Source organism: Furipterus horrens, unplaced genomic scaffold, assembly GCF_987537825.1.
Source record: "Furipterus horrens unplaced genomic scaffold, mFurHor1.1.pri manual_scaffold_11, whole genome shotgun sequence".
Classification (NCBI taxonomy): Eukaryota; Metazoa; Chordata; class Mammalia; order Chiroptera; family Furipteridae; genus Furipterus; species Furipterus horrens.
Genome location: NW_028327181.1, coordinates 78,685,881 through 78,710,315, shown reverse-complemented (window position 1 = coordinate 78,710,315; position 24,435 = coordinate 78,685,881). Strand labels below are relative to the sequence as shown.

The window sequence follows — 24,435 nt, the reverse complement described above, 5'->3', positions numbered from 1 at the left end:
TGGGTCCTGATGAGTGGGGCATCATCCTGGGCACAAAGGCATGGGTGTTAGCTCAGATGCGGGGGTCCTGGCCCTAGGTCCTGGGTCAGCAGATGGGACCCAGCCCCAGCAGACACTTGGGGCCTCCCTCCAGGTGTGAGCGCCTCACCCTTAGCACTGATGCTTCGCAGGTCCGTGATCTTCATCAGCATCTTGGGGAACATATGGGGGCGGCTGGGTCTCCGTTTCCGTACATAGACCTTCAGCGCCTCAAGCAGCGGCTCCTGCAGCATGTCCACCCTGTCTGGTTGTTCCAGGTCCTGCCGGTCTGGGGAAGCAGAGGTGCCCCCTGAGCAGGTGCCCCGGTTAAGCTAGGAACACCACTGCGCTCCCAGCCCTGGCCACCGGGGGGCGCGCCTGCCCAGACCACAAGCTGGGCATCTCTGTTCCTGGGGCCTCCCCACACAGGGCAGTGGAGGGGGTCTGTGTGTTTTCATAAAGGCCCTTAAGTGTAAGCAGAGTAGCTGAGGATGCAGGTTGCCCAAAGCCAGGCCTGACAGCCCAGTTCACGGGGATGGGACCCCTGAACGGAAGCAGCGCCAACCTCAAGCAGAGGGAAGATACCCAGGCAGGTCTGCCACTCCCACTCCCACCCGTTACGGACACCAGCACGATATTGCAGACCTCACAACATGAAAATAGTAACAGCAGCCAACATTTACTGTCTTACTCTGGGCACACTGCTCCCTGCTTAATGACCACCTTCATCGGCCCAGCAACTTGATGAGGTGGTGACCATTACGGTCTCATTTTACAGAAGGAGCTCAGAGAAGTTTGACACCCTGCTCAAGGTCAAAGCTGGCCAGGATTTGAACCTGGGTGGTCTGACCAGGTGGGGGACAAGAGTTCAGGTCTCCACTGCCACACGCTTACTGTGTGGCCACAGACCAGACCCTGCCCCTCTGGGACTCAGTTGGCCCCTCGAAGCAGGACCTGACATGGGCCAAGGTCCTTCTCTGATCTGATGATCCCTGGATATCTTAGCAAGGGGCTTCACCACCACCCTGGGTCTGGCCCCAGGCCCCCTGCCCACCTCCACAGATGAGGCAGATGGCACTGAGCAGCCCAGTCTCAGCATCATCCATCTCCAGGGGCAGCAGCTGGTTGGCGAAGGCGAACACCAGGTCTGTGAGGGGGCCAAAGCCGGCATTGTGCATCTGGGTCCGGTTCAGGGTCAGCCCATCCGAGAAGGTCATTGTGTCCTGCTCGGGCGTGTACCTCGTGCAGATCCGCAGGATCTGGGTGCAGAGGAGGCACGAGTTTAGGGACTCAGCCTGTCCCCCCGGCACTTCAGCCCCAGCATCTATTCCCACAGGACCACCTGGCAGCCAGCCAGACCAGTGTAGCCTGACAGCCTCTTCTTCAATAATGAAAATGTTCTACGTCTGCATCACCCAATGTAGCAGCCACCAGCCATAGTGTGGCCACCGGACAGTGAAACCACGCTACTGCAACTGAGGAGTTGAACTGAGTTTAATGTTAATTAGGTTAAATAGCCACACAAGGCAAGCAGCTTCTGTATTGGTCTGGTTCAGGGTGAGCCTCTGGTCTCCACACATAGAATTTGGAATTCTCTAAAAACTAGGATTTCATAGCGAATTTATGTCTACAGGACAGGGTACATAACAGGAGCTCAATAAATGCGCATCAGCTTCAACTGTGCCAAATGCTGACCCTGGCTCTTGCACGCAGTGCATGGGGATGGGAGGTTGCCTGGAGACAGCACCCTGCACCTGCCCATCCTATCCGGAAGTCACACCCCATGTTCCCCACCCTGGAGGTGGCCGAGAGGACTGAGCCAGTCAGGAAGACAGGGAGGAGAGTCCTTGTTAATGGAGGCTTTGGCAGTCCCCACCGTCCCCAATCCTGCCTCCAGTCTAGCCTACCGTCTGGCCCCACCAGTCCCCTGACTCCAGGTGGACTCTCAGCAGCCAGCCTTTCACATCCTGTCCTAACTTAGTGACACCCTCTCCCGTGCCCCTTTTACACCCTGAGATGCCACCTCCTCTGGACACTTTCCCTGAAGCCCAAGAGTTGGGGCTCTCTTGTCTGCATGGAGGGAGGACAGCCATTCATTCCCCATCTCCAGCCAGCACTTATCACAGTTTGGAACCTCTGTTTACATGTGTCGCTTCCAAAAACAGAAGGTTTTTAAGAAGGAATAGTGTTGTGTTCACCTCTGTTTCTGACACCCTGCTCAAGGCCTAGCCACACAGGGTCCCAAGTGAATCTTTATTACAGCTGAACATATGGGAAGATGCATGGTTGGATGGAAGGCTTAACAGAAAGATGGGGTGAGGGTGGATGGATGTGTGTGCAGGTAAGTGGGGAACTAGTGTACATCCAGTGCTGAGTGGCCCAATGGCCAGGTAGACAAGCGGACAAATGACACATGGGGGAGAGGAAGGGTGGATATTTGGGTGGGTGGGGCATTTGGGCAGGTCCATTCCAGGCGGATGTTTAGGAAGATGGTTATTTGAGTGGCAGGACATCCTCCAAGGACACAGGGCAGGGCCCAGGTGGGCAGGGTGCAGACCCTCACCAGGATGTCCAGGCAGGCAGCCTTGAGAAGGGTAATCTGGTCAGCAATGGTGAGAGTGGTGAAGCCGGGCAGCTGCTTGGCGAACTCCACAGTCTTAATGATGCACTTGGTGGAGAGTTCACTGAACTTGTCCCAGAGGTCAATGTCCAGAGAGACACGTTGTTCTGAGCTGTTGTTCTGAGAGGACAGGGGAAAGTGAGGGCCTTCTCCTCATGGCACCCCTTCTTGGCCTGGCTCTACCAGCCCCCACAGCCTGCCCTGAACCCGGCCTTTCCTTTCCTGAGAGCTCCTTGAGAGGAGGAAGCAGGAGGGAGAAGAGGGAAAAAGGAGGATGTGGAGGCCAGAGCAGGGGTGAGGAGGTGCCAGCCTGACAGGAGGAGGGGTCCCCCATGAGGGTCCGTCCTGGGCCTGCGGCACTGGGTGCCCCCCGCCCTGCCTGGCTGGGGGAAGCCATACCGTAGTGTATTTGCCCAGCTGGCAGAGGGCGGGGAAGGTCTCCTGGTGCGCTTTGCGCACCTTCTCAATGAGCTCCCCCACCTCCGGCGTCAGCGTGTGGCTCTCGGAGCACTCGGGCTTGGGCGCCTCCTTCTTCTTCTTGTTCCGGTCGTTCCTCACAGCTGCGGAGGGCAGAGGCCATCGGTTAGAGGGCAGGTGCAGGCAGCAGTCCATCCATAGGTCCCAGCCCACCCCCAGCCCAAGCTCCCACCATCAGAGCTGCTGGCTGCAGAAGCCACCTCCTCGTGGGCGCGCACACAGGAGTGCAAACAACAATGCACACTCACAAAATGCACACACATACTGTACACAGGCAGAAAAGGCGCCAACTCCCAGCCTGCCCCTCCATGCCCCCCTGACCCACACACCAAGTCCTGCCCTAGGGCCCCAGGACCACAGCCCCGGCCCACAGGGCCTGTGCTCCCACACACCTACTCCAGCGCACACTCCAAGTACGTGGGGTCCCAGTCCAAAAGCGAGTGTGCAGGGGTCCCACCTCCGTGCTCTGCCTCCCTGCCCCCTACTCTCCCTGCTTCCAGGAAGAACAAGCAGTCGCCACTGGCCTTCAGCCCTCTTGGCAGAAGTCTCCCTAGGGGAAGAGGAAGCAGCTCCTCCACTGGAGCAGGCGAGGTACAGGGTTCCCCATCCTGAGAATGGGGGGCCTGACGGGAGAATCTCTCGGCCCATTAGCTTGGGGAGCTGACAAATCACCAGAGGCGCTGAGCCGCACACACCACTCGGCTTTAAAGAAGCGATGGGGTCGTTACTAGCCGATTATCCCAGACACACAATCACTCACAGGGCCAGGGGAAGTGGCTGCTGACGCTGGAGGAAGAAAGGGTGGGGGTGGGGGGCCCAGGAGGGGGCAGCGGGGGGGGGCACTGGCATAATTTGGAAATCACTCATGTCGATTCTGCAAATTCAATAAAGTGCAAGGGAGAGGGAGAGGGAGAGTGGGGGGATAATTTGGGAAGAGAAAATTGCAGCTGTGACAAGACGTTTATCATTCGGAAGCTTTAATTCTATTGAAATGGCAGCTGCTCAGCTCCGGGGCACAGAGCAACCAAAGAGGAGGAGGGAGGGAAAGTGGGAGATGGAGGTGGGAGGGAGAAGGGGTCCCCCACCCTGGTCCTTCTGGGCATGGAAGGTGACAGAAGCAAAGGAAGGAGGAAGTGCTGTGCCCTAAAGGTCCCAAGTTGCCATCCACTCTGCAGCATGGAGCCACCACTTCCTGGGTTCCTAACAAGGCAGCCCCTGCCTCCTGTGGCACGAGGTGGCAGGGTGACGCAGGACCCCTCCTCTCCTATCTGTGGCTCCTTGGTACCCCACAGTCCTTTCCCACTTTCTTCTTTCACTGTCCAAACCCACAAAGGGCTAGGGGGTCCTGCAGACCCCTCCCCCACCCTATCCCCCAAGGCTCAGGCTCCATGGCAACGGCCACGCAGACAAGGAGGCGTCTGTCAGCGTCATTTATCTCTGACATCATCAATCACCGGTCACCACGGCAACACCCATGATTCAACACAAGAGGTTCTCCCTGTCCAGCCCTCCTTCCAACCTCCATCCAGCCTCAGCTGAGCCCAAACTGGAAACCCCCGCCCCTCTGGGATCTGAGAAGTCCCAATTCTCTCTTCCAACTCTAGGGCACAGGCTACACCACTGACAAGGGCTTTTAGACTCCTGTGCCAGCCTCTCCCTCCCCCAACGCGCGCGCACGCGCACACACACACACACACACACACCAACGGGCACCCCTCAGTACAGAACTTCCCTAAGATGCACAATCCAAAGGGACTTGGGGATGCCTCTGAGGCCTGCCCCAAAGCCAACCAGGGCCTGGAATCCAGCTGGCCTTGGGGAGACACACAAGCACATAGAGCCAGCCTCATGCAAACAGGAATGGCTGTCTGCATATGGACACCAGCCAGCTAGATGCAGACAGACAGGTCCCTGCAGCTAAACCATCGTTACCCATGAGCCCACACACCATACCACAGGTGTTCAAGTTCACATCCCTATACAGACATCCACCCCAATCCCCTGGCCTTTAGGAGCATCACAGGCCCTGCTTAGCATATGGCCCGGTCCCTGGCCCCTGGCACTCACACTCTTTGGACATGCCCACTTCGAAGCACTTCTGCAGCCGGCAGTACTGGCAGCGGTTGCGGGTCACCTTGTTGATGATGCAGTTCTTGTCCCTGTGACACGTGTACACCATGTTCTTCTGGATGCTACGGCGGAAGAAGCCCTGAGTGTGGAGGGGAAGGAGACAGGTCAGCCACACCCACAGTGGAAGCCATACCAGCCTGTGGCCTCAGCCAGGGGTGCAGGCCAGGCCGCTGCTCCCCTCGTCAAGCCATTGGCCACCACCTACCTGAGCAGGCCAGATGAGGGGGGGAGAATGGCCCACCTCCATGGGTACTCCCAAAGGAACCCCAGTACCTGCTGCTACACAGTGGGTGGGCAGAGGTCTTTCCCCAACCCACGCCCACAGAGCCTACTACTCCTTCCTTCCTTGAAAAAGGATGGCAGGGCTGCCAGTGAATCAGGAAAAGGGGGAGATGGGACTAAATAAGAGACACAGGACTCTGGAACCCACAGCCTGGGCTCCGAGCACAAGAAGGGAAGGCAAGCAGGAAGCGGCCATACAGGGACATGCACAGGCTGGCCAGAGGGATGAGGACACACACACTCTCAGGAACAAGCAGCAAGACACATGCTCGCCCACCAGGGAGGTGTGCACAGACTGATCACAGGTGGACCCCGGGTGGTTAGAGGCTCCACAACCCCTGGGGGAGAAACAGGTACAGAGACCCAGGACCTGGGAGATAAGGAGAGGCCACGTTCACAACCGCTGGGAAGGCAGCAGCCGGAACTGTGCCCTGGAGCCTCACATGGGCACAGGGAGACCCAGTCAAACACTGGGGAGCCCACAGCCTGAGCATCTGAAGGAGAGGCCAAGGCAAGGCGCCTGCTCCTAACTGCCTCCTGCCAGGCTGCCATGGGGAGGTTCAGGCAGGGCCATTGGGGGCAGGCCTCCTGGGTCCCCAGCCAAGAGCCTGTCGGCAGCCAGCTCACCATGGCAACCTGGGCAGCGGTGGCAGAGCAGGCTTAAAGCCCTGCCAGCTGGAGGATGGAGAAAGGGAAAGGAGCTCAAGCAGGAGGGGACCTCTCTGGTTGGAGGGACCCCTGCTCATCGATGGGAGATTCTACTGTAGGCTTCCTCTCCTCCAAGGCTGCTGCCACCTTCCATAGAGGAACAAGTGCAACAGCTTCAGGGATACCCCGCACCCCCAACAGCATACTCCTGGGACATGGCAGTGGGGACATTCCATTAATCTAATCAGGACTGTCTTTCCCAATGACTCAACTCACCTTGCAGCCCTCACAGGCGCTGACCCCATAGTGGTAGCCTGAGGATTTGTCTTGGCAGACAAAGCAAGGCTTGTAGATGCGGGGGAGAGGGGGCGGCGAGGGGGGGCTGGGCACTATCTCTTCGGAACTGCTGCTCTGGGTCTCAATGGCTAGAGAGAGAAGAAGGAGGGGGCAGTTAGAGACCCTGGTTGCTCTCCTTAATACCTGCTCATCCCGCCTCCTGATCTCTCCCAGGAGCCCCTCCCAGCATCACCACCACTGCCGGGATTCACACCTGGGCGCGGGAACACAGTCTCAGGAAAGCTGGGATTCCCCAGCCAGAACTTGAAGAATGAGGTTGCCAATGGAACCATCAGCACTCCATCGCTCCTATCTACTTCCCCAAAACCCCGCCTTCAAACCCAGAAAGATCAGATGATAAACCATCAGATTTGTATGGATTTGTATGTAGACACGGCTATACCTGGGCAGTGGGGGTGGGAGTCAGCCTGGTTCTAAAGCCCTGGCCCCTGGGCAGCCTGGACTCATCTCCCCCAGTTAGGAAGGAGTTAAGGCCCATGAGGAGGGAGGGAAGAGGACACAAGCTGGGGGCAGAGGAAACTGGGGTCAACAGGATATTCAAAGCCGGCCACTCCCCCACCCCCTCCGCTTCCGCTCCCCCCTCCTCTCTCTGATGGCAGCCACAGCCCCTCCTCCACCCAAACAATCCCCTGGCCAGGGACCCAAGGCAGGGTGCGCAAAGAAAAGTTGCAAATGTTGGGGCAAAGCAGGCGGGGACTCCCTGATAAACAAGGAGACCCCCGCCGTGAGACAGGGAAAGGAGCCCCTATGGGCCCCGGAAGCCCCTTCCTCTGGGTGCCCAGTTTGGGGGCAGTAGCATGACAATGGGGGTCTGTTCCCATCAATGCTCTGTCTGTCTGGCCTCAATACTATGTCTGGGTTACTACCCCCCTCTCCTCCTGTTATTCAGCTCCAAGAGGGCAACCAGGAAGGCTGACCCAGCCAGCAGGGCAGCCCTCACTAGCCAAACCCTCCCCAGTGCCTGGCCCCATGCCCATCACCCCAGGCAGAACAGGGCTGGGCTGGGCGGGGGCTGTCTGCGCCTTAAGCCCAGGCAGCTGGGGGTAGACTGTGCTGGATGGAGAACTGTGATCAAGGCAATCCCGGATTCCCAAAGGGCCACCCAGCATCCTCCTGAAAGCCCTTCCTTGCCAAGTCTGCCTGTCCAAAGACAAGGAGCGCCAAGGATGCTTCCCCAGTAGGTAGATCCCTACTTCCTCCCACACCCCAGAATCCTGCCTAGTCTCACCCCAAACCTCAGTACTGTACACAGGGTTCCGGCATTCAAAGGGGCCCAAAGCTCCTGGCCTAAGCACCTTATAGCCATGGGTCACATGACCCCAAAGTCCAGGCACAGAAAAAAGCAGCACCTGGGCACTGCGGGCGGGCAGCACACTACCACCACCTCCCCTTACCTGCAAACACACCACAGACTGCCAGGCAGTTGGTGACAGGGAACCAGGCCAACAACTCTGGTCACCTGACTGATCAGCACTGCTGTGACCCCCACACCCCCATGCCTGCCCAGAGACCAGTCCCACCAAAGGAAGAGTAGATGCCCATACCCGCACAAGTCCACAGACTCCACTGACCCCACCTCCCAGCGCTGTGCTCCTCACTCCAACACCAAAATGCTGACCTGGTCCCCCACCCCCACCCCTCCTCCGACCTCACTCTCCCAGAGGCCAGACAAGCAAATCAGACAGGCAAGAGGCCTGAGAACAGCTGCTGGGGGTGGGGGTGGGGGTGGCAGGGTTGGGGGGCCTGGGTGAGGCCAGGAGGCAGAAGGGTGAGCGACAAAGGAGCCCTTTGTTGTGCTAACTTTTTCCAAGACGTAAAAGGAGTAACAATAGACAATCCAGACTAGTGGGAGGGGGGTGTCAAGGACACGGGTGTGTGTGGGGGCTGTGGCCTAGAATCCCAGTCAGTGTTCCAACAACCAGAGGATGAAGGCGCTGATCAGTCTCCCCTCCCCATCAGCCCTTTGCCCTGGGTTGGCCTCCCAAGGCCCCACCTCTAACGTGGACCAGACTGGAAGGGGAGAAAGGAGAGGGGAGCTTTGGTGTACAGAGTGGGTGGAGAGAGGGGAGGGAGGGATAGGGAGACACACCGGACACCAGGATGAGGAGCAGACAGCTCTAAGGTCAAACTAGTGGGGCAAACGCCTATAGAAATTTGGAGTTCAGGCAAAGTCCAGAGAGTGTTTATGGAACTGAAAGAATGTGCTTTTTAAAATTTTTTAGTAAGATAGAGGAGATGACCTGATGTGGGGGCTACAGTTTGGGCTGAGGCCTTCTTTCCACCCACTCAGCAGCGCTGGCTTTCTTTGAGACTATAACATGGTCTGTGCCCCTACCGCCAGCACATCCCACCTGCCCAACCCAGGTAACAGCCGAGGTTTCCCAGTGTGCCCTCTGATCCCGGAGTCCGGGCCCAGTCCTTATCTCCTCAGGCCTCCAGCCAGCAGCTTGGGAAGGCATGAGGGACTCTGGGACCTTCACAGCCTCTGCAAGAGTTAAGGACACAGCTTTAACTCGGTCCGCGGGGGAAGGACTGTCACGGTCTGGCCCCTCCCTGCTCGCCTCGCTCCCCAGCGGCCCCAGCCCACAAATCTCGCCTCTTCCTGCAGAAGGACCTAGGCTGGAGAAGCACCACACCTCAGCTCAAAGTTCCAGCGCCCGGCGCAGGGCTGGCACCAGCCCAGGAAGCCTGGGTCCCCTCCGCCCGCGCTGCCAGGGTGCCCCTCCCCCGCTCCCCTCCTGGCGGGCCGGAGGCGCAGAGCGCTCTGGATTCCCCACGCCCCAGAGCCGTTCGCAGGCTCCACAAGGGGCCAGTTTCCTGGAGGAGATCAGCAGGAAATCAGCCGGGCCCCTGGCCAGCGGCTCCCTTCCCAATCCAGCTGGCGCCCGCTCCTCTGCAGCTCCCCTTGCAGCCCCTGGGGAGGGGTGGGATGGGGGCGCAGGGCCTTCGGTACGGCCCTTCTTCCTCCTAGGGGTAGGAGTGGGGGTGGGGTGGGGGGTGGCTCGGGTACAGCTCGGCTGCGGCGGAAGAAGGCCCCTGGCCCAGCCGCTGCCGATAAGCATCTATCCTCCGCCCCCCAGTACGGGGGGCCACGTGCTTCACATTCTTGGACGTCTGGGAGCGGGGCAGAGGCGTGAGCAGCGGAGATTGGTGGGGGACAGATGGGGAACCACATCCTGTGCACCCCTTGTCCTCCGGTGTCCCCAAATGGGAGCTCTGGGGAGGGTGGCAACGTCCCCAGGGCCATGTAGGACGGAGGTCTCCTCTCACAGCCAGCCTGTCTCTTCCCACCTTTGGTGGAGGAGGCAGGAGTGGAGAACTGCGTGTGAGGGGCTGGAGGGCTCCTGTCACCAGAGGACCTGCACACACACCAAGGCAGTAGTAGTGACCCTGTGTACTCTCAACAAGGTCTAGTTGCCCCCACCAGCCTCCAAGTCCTGCCAGTACCTCAGAACACCCCTCCCCCAGCTTATAGCCTTGGGCCCTGAGCCCACTGGCACCCCACCCACATACATACACCTACACAGACGATGGGCCCAGAAGCCCAGGCCTACCCCACCCCAGACAGGAAGTGGGGGATTGACTTCCACCTCCCCACTGCCTGCCCCACCAAACCCTGGGACCCCTGGGACTCCTGGCTCCACGCTGCTCCTCCTCCTCCTCCCCCTTCAGTTGCAGCCTGAAAGAGCTGAGCTGCCCCTATGGGCAAAGGAAGAGACAGGGCTGGAGCTCAAGCTTCTCCCATCCCTGCTCCACCCCCAGTCCTCTGGAAAAGGCAGCCAAGGTGGGGGGGGGGTGATGCTGGAAGCCCTGTCCCAATTATCCACTGTGGGGGGTGGGGTGGCATCTTCCTCCACCTCTGGGTGGGTGGGCAGGGTCCTGGTGTCACACCTCACACCTCTCAGGTTTTGCCCAAGTCAACCCCAGCTCACACCTCTGTCCCTCCCACCATCTGCAGCCTGCAGCCTCCCAGCCTATCTGCCCCTGGAGACAAAGGTCAGGGGACAGGACAAAAGCAAAGACTGGGGTTAAAGTGGCTCTGGGAGGGGCAGTGGTGGGGTGTCTCTCAGTCTCTCCTCCTAGAACTGAGGGATGCCCTTCAACCCTCTCCAATCTATCAGGCCCCAAGAGACCCCTTTCCACCCCTCCTCCCTGGCAGGCAAGAGGGAGGCAGCAGGTTCTGGAGGGTTGGGAGACGCTCCAGGGAAGAGTTGCGCCCCGAGGGAGTAGGGAAGAAACCGGAGCCTTGTAACAATAACCCCCACAGCGGAGTGCCAGCTCCCCCACCCAGGTACTCCATGCCCAGAAGTGCACCCCAGGCACCCACAGCTCCCACAGCGCAGAGCCCCTCCCTAAGCAGCGGAGCCTGAACCCAAACGGGACAGTGAGGACAGAAGGTGAGCAGGCTGCCAGGACTCCAGGGTTCTCACCAGTGCCCCTCTTAGGAAGGGAGAGTCCAGTAGCTGCCCCTACCCCCAAGTGAACACAGGGTAACAAAAGGACACAGCTGGGTTGGGAGGGCATGTCTTCATTTCCAGAGTAGGCCTAGACCCATAAAAAAACAAACTCATTCCCCAGAGAACAAACCAGGTTAGGATAAGGGGGAGGAGGATTCTTCCCGCCAGAGCAGCTCTCCCCTCCATTCCTGGACAGAAGCCTCAAAGATGACAGCCAAGTGTCTAGGGCCAGGACTACACCCAGATGGACAGGTGCCCCTCCCCAAGATGGAAGGGCCGCTTAGGATGGCAGAGGGGTGTTTGATGAAGTTGTCCCTTCCTGCCACACCCTACTGCCAACACCAAAGACATCCCGCGCTCCCCTGACACCCACTCAAGGAATACAAGGGCAAGGGCTGGGATCTGGGGAGGAGGCCCCTCTTTCTCAGGGCAGACAAGCCCACAAATGGGACCTTTATCCTGGGATGGGAGAGAGGACCACTATGATGTGAAGCTATTGGACTCCAAGCAAGATGATGTAAAGTGGGGCAAGGGGCTTCATTTTCCCTCCAAGAAGTGTAAGGATAAATCAACCAATGTTTCCTGAAGGAAGGAACCCCCCAAAGTTTCTCAGCCCTAATCTAATAGAAATAGCACCGAGGGTTACTCCAGGAGTCCGATTGTGCAGCAAGTGGGCCAGGGTTTCAGCAAGAGATAAAGGAAAGTGAAGGATAGAGACAAGACCCCACCACGCCCTAGGCGCGCATCCCGGGGGAGGTTCAGGTTCAGAAGCCCCACCGCCCACCCACCCCCTCTACAATAGGGGAGTGGCTGATACCTACAGTGGTTTGAGCCATTCCAAAGCGGAGTCCGGAGCGGGGTGGAGTAGGGACCGGGGGCGGGGAGCCCCTTCTCCGGGAGCAAACAGGCCCGGTTCTGGTTATAAAAATCCACAACCAGGAAGGGGTTGGGGGTGGGGGTGAGTCCCCCCACTTCCACACTCTCATACATCTTCTCAGCAAAGACCAGACGTCCAGGCGGGGAAGTCCTGAGCGTCGTCTCCTTCACTCAGTCGGCGGCGCCATCCGAGGAGAGCAGCTGGGGGCGAGGGGTACGCCCCCCCACCCCCCGCCCCGACTGGTGACCCGGGTAGGGGGCCGCCCTCTGCCCTAAGTCCCGCGTTTGCTTTTAAGCCGGCCCGCTGCTCCGCCAATCCCAGGTGAAAAGCGGGGAAGTTGTGTGTGGTGCGGGGTCGGGGGTCCCTCGACTTCCCCCGGGAACGCCTGGCCGAACCCAGGAACTCGGCGGCTTCACCTCGAGGGGTCTCCTGTCTCGAGTCTCATGGTGTCCGAGGCTGAGTCCGGAGGCTCCCTAAGAGCGCTGGGCTGGGGCGGGATCAGCACGGGAGGCGGGGGCTCACCGAGCACTTCCTCCTCCCCACCGGGGCTACCGGGCTTCTCCCAGGCCGGCGAGGACACCGGGTGGGGGTGGGGATCCCGCACGGCCCCGCCTCCTCCAGGACCGGTGCTGGGGCTCCGGTGGTGAGCGCCGCTGCCCCCCACCCCCAACCGGTGCCCCGCTCCCCTGCAGTCCCACCCCCTTTCCTCCGCCCCGTCCCGGCCAGGCACCGCCCCCAGCGTTAACCCTTTCCCGGCGGGTCTGGCCACAGCAGGAGAAATGCCGGGACTGAGACCGAGAGGCGGACGTGGATGGGCGAGTAGGGGGAGCCTGGGAAGGCGGAGGAGAGGAGACGAAAGGGAAAAGGTTCTAAAGGAGGAGTGAGCCGAATACGGACGGAGGCCCGGCGCATGGAGAGGAGAGGGCTGCGTGCAGGACGGAAGAGGGGCGGATGTTTCCTCCAACCCAGTTCCGGCTCCCAGCCTCCCCCATGGCTTGGTCAGTCCCCAAACCGGTGATGCCAGGCAGGGGAAGTGTTGGTGCGAGGAGGAGACGGGTGGTCCCGGTGTCCTCCCCTAATACGCACACCCACCCAGCCCAGGCCTCATTTGCCTAATACAATGCGGCTGAACTCTCACTGAACTCGCCTGGCAGCGCCTCACCTCCGGGTGACCCACCCACCGCTGCCCGTGACATCACCCGCTCGCCCTCCGGCCCGTGGGTCTCGCCTGCCAGCCCCCTGCCCAGCCGCGATGGGCCAGCTTCCCTGGAGGAGCGGAGAGGCGCCGTGAGAGGCGAAGGGCCAGGATGCGTGTGGCCAAGTGTTAGCGCCACGGACGCAGCGAGCCGGGTGTCCCGGGTGTCCCGGGTGTCCCAGGTTTGACATTGTGCAGCTCCGGCGCTGTATCGGATTGAGACACCCGGCTTGTGTCATTGTCTGTGACATCATGTGTGACTGGCCGCGAGCCCGCCGGAACCCGACGCAGCGGCGCGGGTGCTTCGGCAAAGACGCGCGCAGCCGGGGCTCCCCTCCCCACGCTCTGCGTTCTTCCGGTGAGCAAAGCCCCGCCCAGGGTGTCTCCCAGCAGCGGAACCAGGATCGGCCCCCCACCGCACAGTCCAGCCCTGGAGAGATCAAAGGACAGGCTGGTGCCTTCCAACTGACCACTTCCTCCTGGAAGCCTGGGGATGCCAGTTCATTGGAAGAAAGGCCTAGGTTGGGTGGAACCCTGAAGGAAGGGATGCTCCTAGAGGAGTGTATCCTATGACTCCCTCTGACCCAGCAGCAGAGTTCCCTCATCCCAAATAGTCGATAGGAATTTACATGCTTTCCAAGGATATTCTTCTAGAAGCCAGATTCTTAACATGTGTATATTGTCATTTAATCCTAATATCAACTCCAAGAGAAAAGCAGGCATTATTCCTATTATTCCAAGACTAGGTGGGTTGTCTAAGATCACACTGCTAATAAAGGGTAACGTATTTGAAGTTTCTGCCATCAAAATCTACATTCCTACCATGCCAGCCCAATTCAAGAAGGGAAAAAGAAAAGTATTTCTTGAGCACCTCCTATGTGGATACTCTGGTGAGCTGCCCTTGCAGACCTCATGGAGCAACAGCCATTATGTGTGTGTGTGTGTGTGTGTGTGTGTGTGTGTGTATCAAACTGAGATAATTGATATTATGACACAAATATAGTGTTTTGAAGGAGAATTAATGTTGGTGTTGATGGGTCAGGGAAGACCTCAAAGCAGAGACCTAGTCAGGCAAAGAATAGGAAGGAGTGCAGTCCCAGTAAAAGAAAGAGCCTGTGCAAATGTCCTGGGTTTAAAGAAGCTGGTGAGTTCATTCGAGGTACTGAAAGAGGACTAGGGTAGATGGAGCATAAAATTCAAGAGGAAAGAGGGCACAAGGCCTGGCTGGAGAGGTGGGCTGAGGTCAGACCAGGTGGGCTTGTTGGCCTCAATTACACTTTTGGGTTTTATCCTAAATGCAGGGAGAACCCACAGGAAAATTCTGAGCAGAGGAGAGGCAAGATCTGAGTTACAGCATTATAATATCTTTCTAGCAGCTAGCCGCGTGAAGAATGGATAGTAGGAGGGCACGAGAGACTAGTTAGAAGCTACTGCAGTCATCCAGACAGCACACAATGGTAGTGCCGACTAGGAAACTGGCAGTGTTGATAGAGGAAGGTAGATTCCTGAAACTTTTTAATCATAGAATCAAGGGGGGGGTGAGTGGGGGCAGGAAGGGAGATAGCAAAAAAAAAAAAGACGTGTGTACCTTGTGCAACAGCAGAGTTCCTGAGACTAAGAAGTAGAGAAGTCTGTTGCACTGGTGGACAAGTAGGCATGGGTCTTGGAAGTGAGGTCTCACCTTAAGCGAAGTCTGGGCTAGAGGGAATGCTGGGGTCTGGGGCGCAAATGCAAGCCCTGGCAGTGAATGAGACTGCTGGGAAGGAGGGCAGATGCTTCCACGGCCCGTGGTAGCTTTCCTCCCAAATGATGTAGCTACTGGACACCAACTATGCACTAGGCTCTGTGTTTAGAGCTGCAAAGTACTGTCCATGCCATCAAAGACCTGGGGATAGGGAAAACATCTCCAAATGAGTATAGCACATGGCAGGAACTAGGTGAGAAGTCACTTCATGGTAGAGATGAGTGTTGGAAGAGAAAAAATAAGGACACATAGACATTCAAAGGAGGGAGGGAGAGTGTAGCAAGTTATGGGGAACATCTCTGAAGGTTTCTGAGAAGAGTCTGGATTCAAGGTGCCCCTTGGGCCCTGGCCAGATAGCTCAGTTGGTTAGAGCATCATCCTGATATGCCAGAGTTATGGATTCGATCTCTGGTCAGGACACATAAAGAAGCAACTGATTAATGCATAAATAAGTGGAACAACAAATTAATGTTTCTCTTTCTCTAAAAAAATAAATAAATTAATTTTAAAAAATGTTCCTTGAAGGATGGATAGGATTTCCGGAGCTGGAGAAGGGAAGAAGTCGGGGGTGAGATGCCGGTTCTGGGCAACAGCAAGGTCATGGGACAGGTCAGAGCAGAACACATTGTCCTGGGGCAGTGGGAGAAGAGGGAAAAAGAAAGGCCAACCCACTGGGTGGGGACGGGGCGGGGGTGTCAACGGCAGCTGCCTAGCTGCCTGCAGGTCTGGAGTCTGCTCCTCTGCTGCATCCCCCACAGCGACCCTAAGCCTGTGTGTTTAGCAGGTCCTCAGCAGGCATGGACTCAACTGAACTGGCCCTCATTTGTGCCAGGCAGGGCTCCCTCCTGTCCCCAACCCCATCTGGAGAGGATAACCAACAGGAAATCATGAGCCTCTGAGCCAGACAGACAGCAGGTCCCAGTACAGGGTGGCCATCACCCAAGGCAATTTCTGGCTCCACCAAGCTCCTCATCATCACTGCGCATGACTTGAAGGGAACTTTTTTTTTTTTTTATATCCTTACCCAAGTACATTTTCATTTGCATTTTTAGAGAAAGAGAAGAAGGGAGAGAGAGAGAGAGAAACATCCATGTGAGAGAAGCATCAACTGGTTGCCCTCACACGCACTGAGACCAGGGATCCACACTGGGACCAGAGATCAGATTGTAGGTGCCTGGACCAGGGATGAACCCACAATCTAGGCATATGCCCTGACCTGGAATCGAACCACAACCTTTCAGTTACAGGATGATGCTCCAACCATGGAGCCACACTGGCCAGGGCAAGGCCAGACCCTCATCAGCAAGCAGGTAGCTGTGGCTTCACAGCAACTCCCTAAGCTAGGGGATGGGTTAGGAGTCTTGCTAAAGAGGAGGAAACAGACTCAGAGAGAGGCTAGGGGACCTGCCCAAGACTGAACAGGAAGAGCTGTCCTTTAAGGCTGCTGCCCACAGGAGTGTTGGTCTGTGGGTTGGCTGAGGTTCCCAGCAACCCAGTAGTCAAAATGGGGAGGGAAGGGCCTCAATTTCTGATCTGGCCAGGGCTGAGGGCCCCTAGTCCACCCTGGAAGACCCAGCTCCACTGGCTATGCACAGACTCCATGAAGGAGGAGGAGGAGGAAGACAGTGTGGGCACCGCCCCAAAGTAATTTGAAGAAGGAAAACACTTCCCCTTTCCATAGACACTACCCCTGAAGGGTAGTCAGGCCAGCACTGGCACATACCCATGGGCACACGGCATCTCAGGTCTTGGCTAGTCTAAGAGGAGGACAGTCTTCCTTCCCTGAGTCCCCTCCCCCAACCCATGCTGAGATCCTGCCAGGAGGGGCCTGTGCATTATTAATGCTGTCAGATAAAAGGTGAGGGGCCCTATTTTCATTCAAAACTCCATCCACTGTCTTTTGGCTGACTCTACATTTTGGATCCCAGGAAAGGCCAATGTAGCATTACCCCCTCCCCCTGGGCTGTCCCTCCTATTGTCCAGGGAAAGAGGAGGGAGGAGGGAGTAGGAGGGAGGGGAGAGCAGAAGAGCACACCCCCTCCTCTGTCTCCCCAAGGTCCCAGACCCTAGGGCCATTCCCCAGTCTCTGGGTACACACAGCCAGTACGTGGACAGAAAGGAAAAGTCTAAGCCAATCTTGGGGCTCCCATTCCCTGATCCTCTACTGATTGCTTCCAACTTCCCTGCCTCCAACCCACAAACTGAAACAAAATAAGGTTATGAACCCAGGCTTTTACACTCTGTTCCTACAGTGTCTGTGTGGAGATGGGGGAAGGTTGCCTGCTGAGCTCTGCAAACTCCCATGGGCTGCAGTGGGCAGATTCGGGGGTGGGGATGGGTGTGAACAGATTGTATTCTCAATTTCTAGGACAGGATGGAGATCTGGCCCAGGCCTTTTGTCACTCATTCCCTCCAGCCTTCAAGATCCAAAACAGGGAAGAGAGGGCGCTAGGCTGGTGGTGGCAGGTGGTGGTGGGAGCAGGGCGGCAGGGCAGGCGGGGTGGGGAGCCTTCCCGCACCTCCTACTGAGGGAAGGTGGGAGTTCCCAAGGCAGGAGCCAGGCCTCAGTGTATAGGGGAAGGGGTTTCAATATTGGCACCACCCCCAGAGCTTCCCACACCAGGAGTGCCCCCCAAAACACCCTCCCACAAATGCCAATCTGGATGGTTGAAAACAGCCCAGCTTTCCTGGTCACTGAAGCCACTCACAAACTCCACCAGAGCAGTTTCCTCCTGTGTAAATGGAGATAATGTCCCTCTCCCAGGATTGTAGGGATTAAGATTTGTAAAACAGATAAAGTCCCCCACACAGTAGGTGCTCCACAGATGTTAGTAACCCGTTCTCTCCAACTCCCACCTAGGGGGGACTGGGTCCCTTTTCACTGTCATAAGAGCTGTACCACGGCAATGAGACAGCAATAACCACAAGCACAGCACACAGCTGAGTACTTTACATGGATGATCTTATATGGATGATCTTGCCTAGTCTCAACCCTCTGAGGGAGGGTAATACCCCCACTTTATAGACTAGGAACCATGCTCAAAGAGGTTATCAGAGTAGTAACTGACAAAGCCTGAACTCCAACTACACTGCCCACACAGCCTCCCCTCCCTGCAGAATGCCTGGGGTGAGCAACAGAAAAAGCAGGTTAGATTCCCCACCAGCCTAGCTGATAAGAATTAAAGACCTTTCCCTCCCCAAACACACAACATAATCCACAGACCACTCCCCCTTAAACACTCTATGCCCTAAGTCACCACCCTCTCCAGCACACAAGCTGGATTTGATTCCCCCAAAACACACTTAACTCTCTGATCCACTCACCCAATACACACAAACCATTAACTCCCTTCCCAACACACACCCAACCTTGACCTCCCCACCCCTAAAACACACACAACCCTGACCCTCACCACAATGCACACAGAATCCGGCCCTCCACAGTAAACAGCAGTCCTCAGAGGAGACTGAGCCCCAGGGTAGAGGGTCCTACACCAGCTCTGGACCTCCCACTCTGGTTCCCTGAGAGACTACAGCAGGACAAATACCCACCCCTCCCCACAGTAACCTGGAGAATATTTATGTCATTCCACAGGTCTCCGAAGGGTACACCCAAGACACCCAAGGTCCAGCCTCCTCCTGACTTGGGGAGAGGGATGGGAAAGGGGAAAGTGGGAGGAGGGAGCCTTATCAGCAAGGTTTCCTACAAAAGGGTGGCAGAGGACCAGAGCCTGTCATTGCCCCCTGCAGGAAAGAGGGCACACATGACCACCTCTCCTAGGAAGTGCCTGAACCCAGCACCATCCCGAGCAGGGGCAACAGGAAAGGCGAGGCTGCCTCCATCTCCCACATGTGCGAATTTTGACCTGTCATGCTTCGGTACCCAGAGCCAAGGGTCAGGCCCCACAGCCCTGTGCAAGAAGCAGAGAGATGCCCCTGGTCCCAGAAAAGCGGAAGGTAAGGGAGAAGCTCAGAAGTGAGGATTTGGGTAGGAAGAGAAGGTGTTGTTTATTAGGAAGGGGAGAGGGGCAGGGAAACCCACAGGCTCACACAGGGAGGGGGCAGGAAGGGGCATTGCCTAACCTGGGTGGAGAAAGCCAGAGAAGCCTCTACTTGCCTGAAATGTGGGCACCCCACCCTGGGGGGAAAGGTTACCAGCGTGGGAAGTGGGGAACCCGGAAGCCCTCTCCACCCACCTCTAAGAAAGAGGAAGAAGCTTGCAACATTCAGAGGGCAGAGTATTCACTCTCTGGCACAGGACAGGGCATGGCCGGGGGCCAAGCCCCCTATCACCCTCTGGGAGTCCAGGCCCCAGGGGAGTAGTGTCTGGGACTCTGTTCCCATCACCAGGGGAAGGGCAAGTTGTCCACAAGCACCCGGTTATGGCCCCTACTTCTTGCTCCCGACAAAATCCCACCCTGGCAGGAAGAAGACGCTCCAGTTACCTGAGCTGGAAATATGAACCCCAGTCCTTTAGATGCAACAACCCCACACCCACCCATTCCCCAGCAACCCTGAACCCAGAGACTGGCCTCTCCGTCACCTGGCACAGACTAAAGACCAGGTCAGAACTGGGTCCCCGACTCCCAGATCACTATGCCACCTGCCTCACATCCTATGTGAGGAGGACAACAGAGAGGGAAGAGACGGAAGATGGAGGTGTGAGAAGGGGTGGTGGTGCAGACCCAGGCGGTAACTGACTGGCCCCTTGCTCCAGGGCTTAAAGGGTAAGGGCCTTAAAAAAGTACAGACATAGAGCTCCGACTCCAGCAGCTGGTGGGGCCTGGGAGGAAGGGGGCCCTGGAGGAGCCAGAGGAGGCAATCCAGGAAGCAGTGGTGGCGGTAGGCATTGGGCCAGTGCGGGCAGTGAGGCACCCAGCCAGGGCCTGCCCCAGGGACAAAGAGACTCCCTGGCTCTGGGGAGAGTGCACTGCCCCCGCAATGAGAAAGGGACACTAACCCAGTCCAGCCAGGAGCACGGGGCAGTGATGCCAAGCAGCTTGCCAGTGGCTGTGGGAGGGGCGGTGGGTGCCCAGGGCAGGGTGTTCAGTCCCTGCTCACCAGAAGGGGTGGGACACCTTTCCCAGGTCAGCAGCTGACCGGCCAGCCTGCCTGTCCGTGGCCTATTCTGCTGCTTCCACCCCACCTCGAGCCCCAGGCCAGGCCCTGGCTCCCTCCTCCCCCCTAGCCCTGGCCTGGCGCCCAGCTGGGCCCTGGGGGCCAGAGTTACTGTAAGCGGCCTGGCAGGCCCAAGGTCTGGACTCTGCCAGCTGGCCATAGCCGCCGCCACCTCCCACTACCTGGCTCGGCCAGCCAGGGAAGGGTACTGAGACCCCTGTCCAGCTAACAGGCAACCCCCATGGCAGAGAAAGGAGGCAGAAAGAAAACACAGGCCCTGCCAAGAGCATGCATGTGTCCACAGTCAGAGTCCAGGCCCAGCGCCCCTCCTGGCACACTTGCCCTATCCTCCAGGCTGCTCATGGGTCCCTCCCTCTCACCCTCTCCACGACGCAGAGCTGGCAGTGGGAGACAGTTCCAGCAGCCTGTCCCTCTCCGCTCCTTCAAGCCCTTTCCCTCAGAGGCACTGGATGGGGTGGGGGTGGGGGTTGGGGGCTAGGTGGGTGCTGCTCTCAGTAGAGCTGCGGTTTTCACCAAATGTCAAGAGGTTCGTTTACTCGCCTCCAGCCTCTGTGTCCAGCCCTTGGAGCTATTTATAAGGCCCTGGATGGAACAGCACAGGAGGGGGCTGGGGGCACCACGGAACAGCGTCGTTTCATCTCTCCCTCTGCCGCCCCCAACATCAAATACAACCATGATCAGCCTACAGGCTTTTCATCCTCGAGCCCCCCAAATGATGGTCCCCCTTGTCTGGAGAAGACCTCGCCACTGTAGCAGAACAGATGCACCCAGAGGCCAAGGCCCAAGGCCTGCTGCCCTCCAGAGCTCCCCCACCAAGCCTCCCACCACCCCACTTACTGGCCGGGGAGGGCGTGCTGTAGCCGCTAACTGGAAGCTGGTGCTGGAGAGAGGTCAGAGCGCCTGGCGGGGAGAGTCCACCCAGCATAGGGGGGAAGAAGAAGGCGTAGGGGGGCACCGGGTACCCATTGAGGTGCCCTCCCCCAGGTGTTGGGCAGGAGCTGCTGTTGCTGGCCATGCCAAGCAGCCGCAGTCAGAAGGCAGGCAGACAGTCTGGCAGAAGGCTCTGGCGGGCTTCAGGCCGCCCCTCCTTGGGGCATGGGGCCTGGGCCCACAGGGGGTTTGGGTGGTCAGCCCACCCCCCCTTCTGTCCTGGAGCTGCCGTCCAAGGCTAGCAAGTTAATTTCAGCCTCCTGGAGCCCCCACTCTAGCTGGGGCCAGGGGCTGGGGGATGTCCCAAGAGCTGGTCCTTTGGTCAAGCAGTTCCGTGAGCTGGCACTTTCCTGGGAAGGTCCAGAGCTGGCCTTCAGGACGCTGAAAAGGATGCCTCTCTTAGATGACCCCTGGGTAGGCAGCTGGGGGGGCCATGTCCTGTGATGCTGCAGAAAGAGGAAAGACAGGTGAGTGGGCACTGAAGAGCGGGCACACAGGCATTCCCCGTGGAGCTCCCCAACCTGGGCGGCCGGAGATTTTCCCGTGGCACCCGGCTGAGCAGACAGCTGGCACCATGCCTGGCTGGCAGAGACAGCCTGGGAGCAGGGCCCAGACACTGCTGGGGGTGGCAGGACAGCACAGCCAGGCTGGGGAGACGAGGACAGAGCTCAGAGCCACAGAGGGCCTCACCGCAATCCTGAAGGGGAAAGGGTCCACAGTGCTCCCCCCCAAGAGGTTCCCTGCAGCAGAGGCAGGCAGCTGTGCTCCTTCCCCCAGTGTGGGTTACCTGAGGTCAAGATGCAGAGAATGAGGGCTGGAGAGGGTTAGGGAGGGGGAGGAAAAGCCGCTTCCCTAAAGCATTGGCACTTCTCAGAAAAATGACTCCTAAGCCGGGGGCCCCTTTTACACCACTTCCCCCCCCCATATCCAAGCCCCAGCACCCCAAATGGGTTTGTGCCACTGGCCAAGGGAGGAGGCCTGTTTACATACATGAAAATAGGGAAATGCGAACTGAGGACTCCTGGGCATCACCCCCAGGCATGAACAGCAGGATGGGCTGGAGGTGGGCAGTGTGTCAGGAGGTAGGGACTGCATTGAAGGCATGGCGGGGGGGTGCTAATCTCAGGATTCACCCACATACTCAGTCTGAAAAAGCAGCCTCCCTGGAGGGGTGAGAGATGGGGGCAGATGAAAGGCCAGATGCCCCCCACCATGTGTACACAGATCCACACCCTGTTTGAACAGCTGGGACCGGAGGACACGCACAGATAACACCATGGGGTAGAGAGACAGGAACCCAGAGACTGTGACACAGTAAGACAAACAGCAAAGAGAGAGAAAGAAGCAGATTCACAAGAGGCTGCTTCAAATCCATTTGGGCTATATATACATAAATCAGTTTGTGTGTGTATACACACACAAATACGTATACATGTGTGTGTGTGTATATATATATAGTATATAAATGAAAAACAAAAGAAAAGACAGAGCCCTGACTGGTGTGGCTGAGTGGGCTGAGCGCTAGCCTGCAAACTGAAAGGTCACCAGTTTAAAGATTCTCGGTCAGGGCACATGCCTGGGGTACAGGCCGGGTCCCCAGTTGGGCACGTGCAAGAAGCAACCAATTGATGCTTCTCTTGCACATCGATGTTTCTCTCCCTCTTTCTTCTTCCCTTCACTTATCTCTAAAAAATAAATAAAATCTTTAAAAAGAGAGAAAGAAACACTGCCAATCAAAAGCAAATGAGATACTACCTCATGTCCACTAAGATGGCTATAATCAAAAAAGACTGATAATACAAGTGTTGACAAGGATGTGGAAAAACTGGAATCCTCCTACATTGCTGGTGGGAATGTAAATTAGAATAGCTGCTTTGGAAAAGTGAGGCAGTTCCTCAAAAGGTTAAACTGAGTTCTTCTATAATGACCCAGCAATTTCACCCCTAGGTATCTACCCAAGAGATATGAAAACATCAGTCCACACAAATACTTGCACAGCATTATTCGTAACAGCCAAAGAGAAACCAAATGTCCACCAACTGATGAATAAATAAATAAAATGTTGTATATCTATACCACGGAATATTACTCTGCCACAAAAAGAAACAAAGTACTGATATACACTACAACATGGATAAACCTTGAACACATTATACTAGTTCTAAAAGACCACATAGTGTATGATTCAATTTATATGAAATGCCCAGAAGAGGCAACCTATAAAGACAGAAAGTAGATTGTGGTTACCAGGGACTGGGGTGTGGGTTTGAGGGAAATGGGAAGTGACTGCTGAGAGTATGGGGGCTCTTTTTGCAGTGATGAAAATTTTCTAAAATGATTGGGTTGTATTTGCACAACTCTGAATGTACTAAATCCATTCACCTGTACACTTTAATGGATGGATTTTATGGTATATGAATTACATCTCAATAAAGCTGTTTAAAAGAAGGGAGAAAGGAAGAAGGGAAAGAACAGAAACAGAGCCACAAAGACCCAAAATAATAACTGCTCCCCTTTTCCAACCCCAACCCCCAAGCTCAGGCCATACCAGGTTCCAAGCTCCAGGCTCCAGGCTCAGACCCGGAGTCCAGGGGACAAGCCATGCCTGGGAAGGGGGAGTTCCTGCCAAGGCCACTGTGGATGAGACCAGGGTTTCTGGGCCCCGCTGGGCCAGTCAGCCAGCCTGTGTCTGGCTGAGGGAGGGGGAAGTAGAGACAGGTACTTGCTAGGGAGGGGGCAGCTCTCCTAGGACCTTGTTAATGACCATGATTTTTATTGTTACTAATAATTATGATGACCGTTGGACTTCTGTCTTTACTTTTGAATGAGGTGCCCCCTTCCCTCCCCAGGCCCCAGCAGATTCCTTCCCAGGCTGAGAGGACTGATGTCAGAGGGACAGGAGCCCCACCCATTGGGCCAACTGCTGCCCTGGGCCCCCCACACCCCTGTGGGGCCTCCGTCAACGGAACTCAGGCAAAGGAAGGAGGGGTTGACTGAGCCTCATCAGCACTGACAGTCACACACACACACACACACACACACGCACACACCACTTGCAGAAACTCATGCAGGCAGGTCTATGGGAAGCGTACGGGTAGGCAAGAGCATGCTTGCACACCCAGCCTGTGTGTGTGTGGGCACGCACGGAAAAAGAGGGAACCTGGAGATATCATCTCTGCACACCTGGGCTCCACCACACAATGAACATGGTTCAGGGCTTGCGAGCCCAGCCCCAGGACACAGCTCCCCACAGAAACACAACCACAGCCCCCACAGTTTCCCAAGCTGTATATCCCCCGGCCCTCACACAGCCAGCCTGGCCCCTGTACCTGCCTCCCTGGGGGTCCAGCCCCCCAACACACACTGGAGTCCATAAGCACACAGAGGTGCAGCCTTCGAGAAATACTCTGGTGGATTCACATCCATACTGGGGCCTGCCTCTGAGGTGAGGCCCAGGGGGCTGAGGCCCAGAAAGTCATTTACTCCAGACTCCAGGCATCCTGACCTAGCTTTTGGGGGGTTAGGGGTGCATTCAGTCAGCTGCCCCCGCAGGAGATATAA

At 57.1% G+C, this 24,435-nt stretch overlaps 1 protein-coding gene across 5 annotated transcripts in view; it reads right to left on the bottom strand.

The window, feature by feature from the left end:
* RARA (retinoic acid receptor alpha) overlaps positions 1-24,435 on the bottom strand; it is a 44,566-nt gene that overhangs the window by 2,287 nt on the left and 17,844 nt on the right. For 2 of the 5 annotated variants that reach the window (XM_090292731.1, XM_090292730.1), the window contains exons 2-8: positions 20,782-21,320; positions 6,452-6,600; positions 5,183-5,324; positions 3,038-3,198; positions 2,582-2,758; positions 1,073-1,277; positions 149-307 (exon numbers count right to left, since the gene is read on the bottom strand). In XM_090292731.1, coding sequence (XP_090148857.1) covers positions 149-307; positions 1,073-1,277; positions 2,582-2,758; positions 3,038-3,198; positions 5,183-5,324; positions 6,452-6,600; positions 20,782-20,959 — 1,171 coding nt within the window. In that variant the 5' untranslated portion in view covers positions 20,960-21,320. Of the gene's footprint in view, positions 1-148; positions 308-1,072; positions 1,278-2,581; positions 2,759-3,037; positions 3,199-5,182; positions 5,325-6,451; positions 6,601-11,810; positions 12,558-20,781; positions 21,321-24,435 lie in introns of those variants that run through there. The other 3 variants (XM_090292732.1, XM_090292734.1, XM_090292733.1) reach the window with 3 other exon arrangements.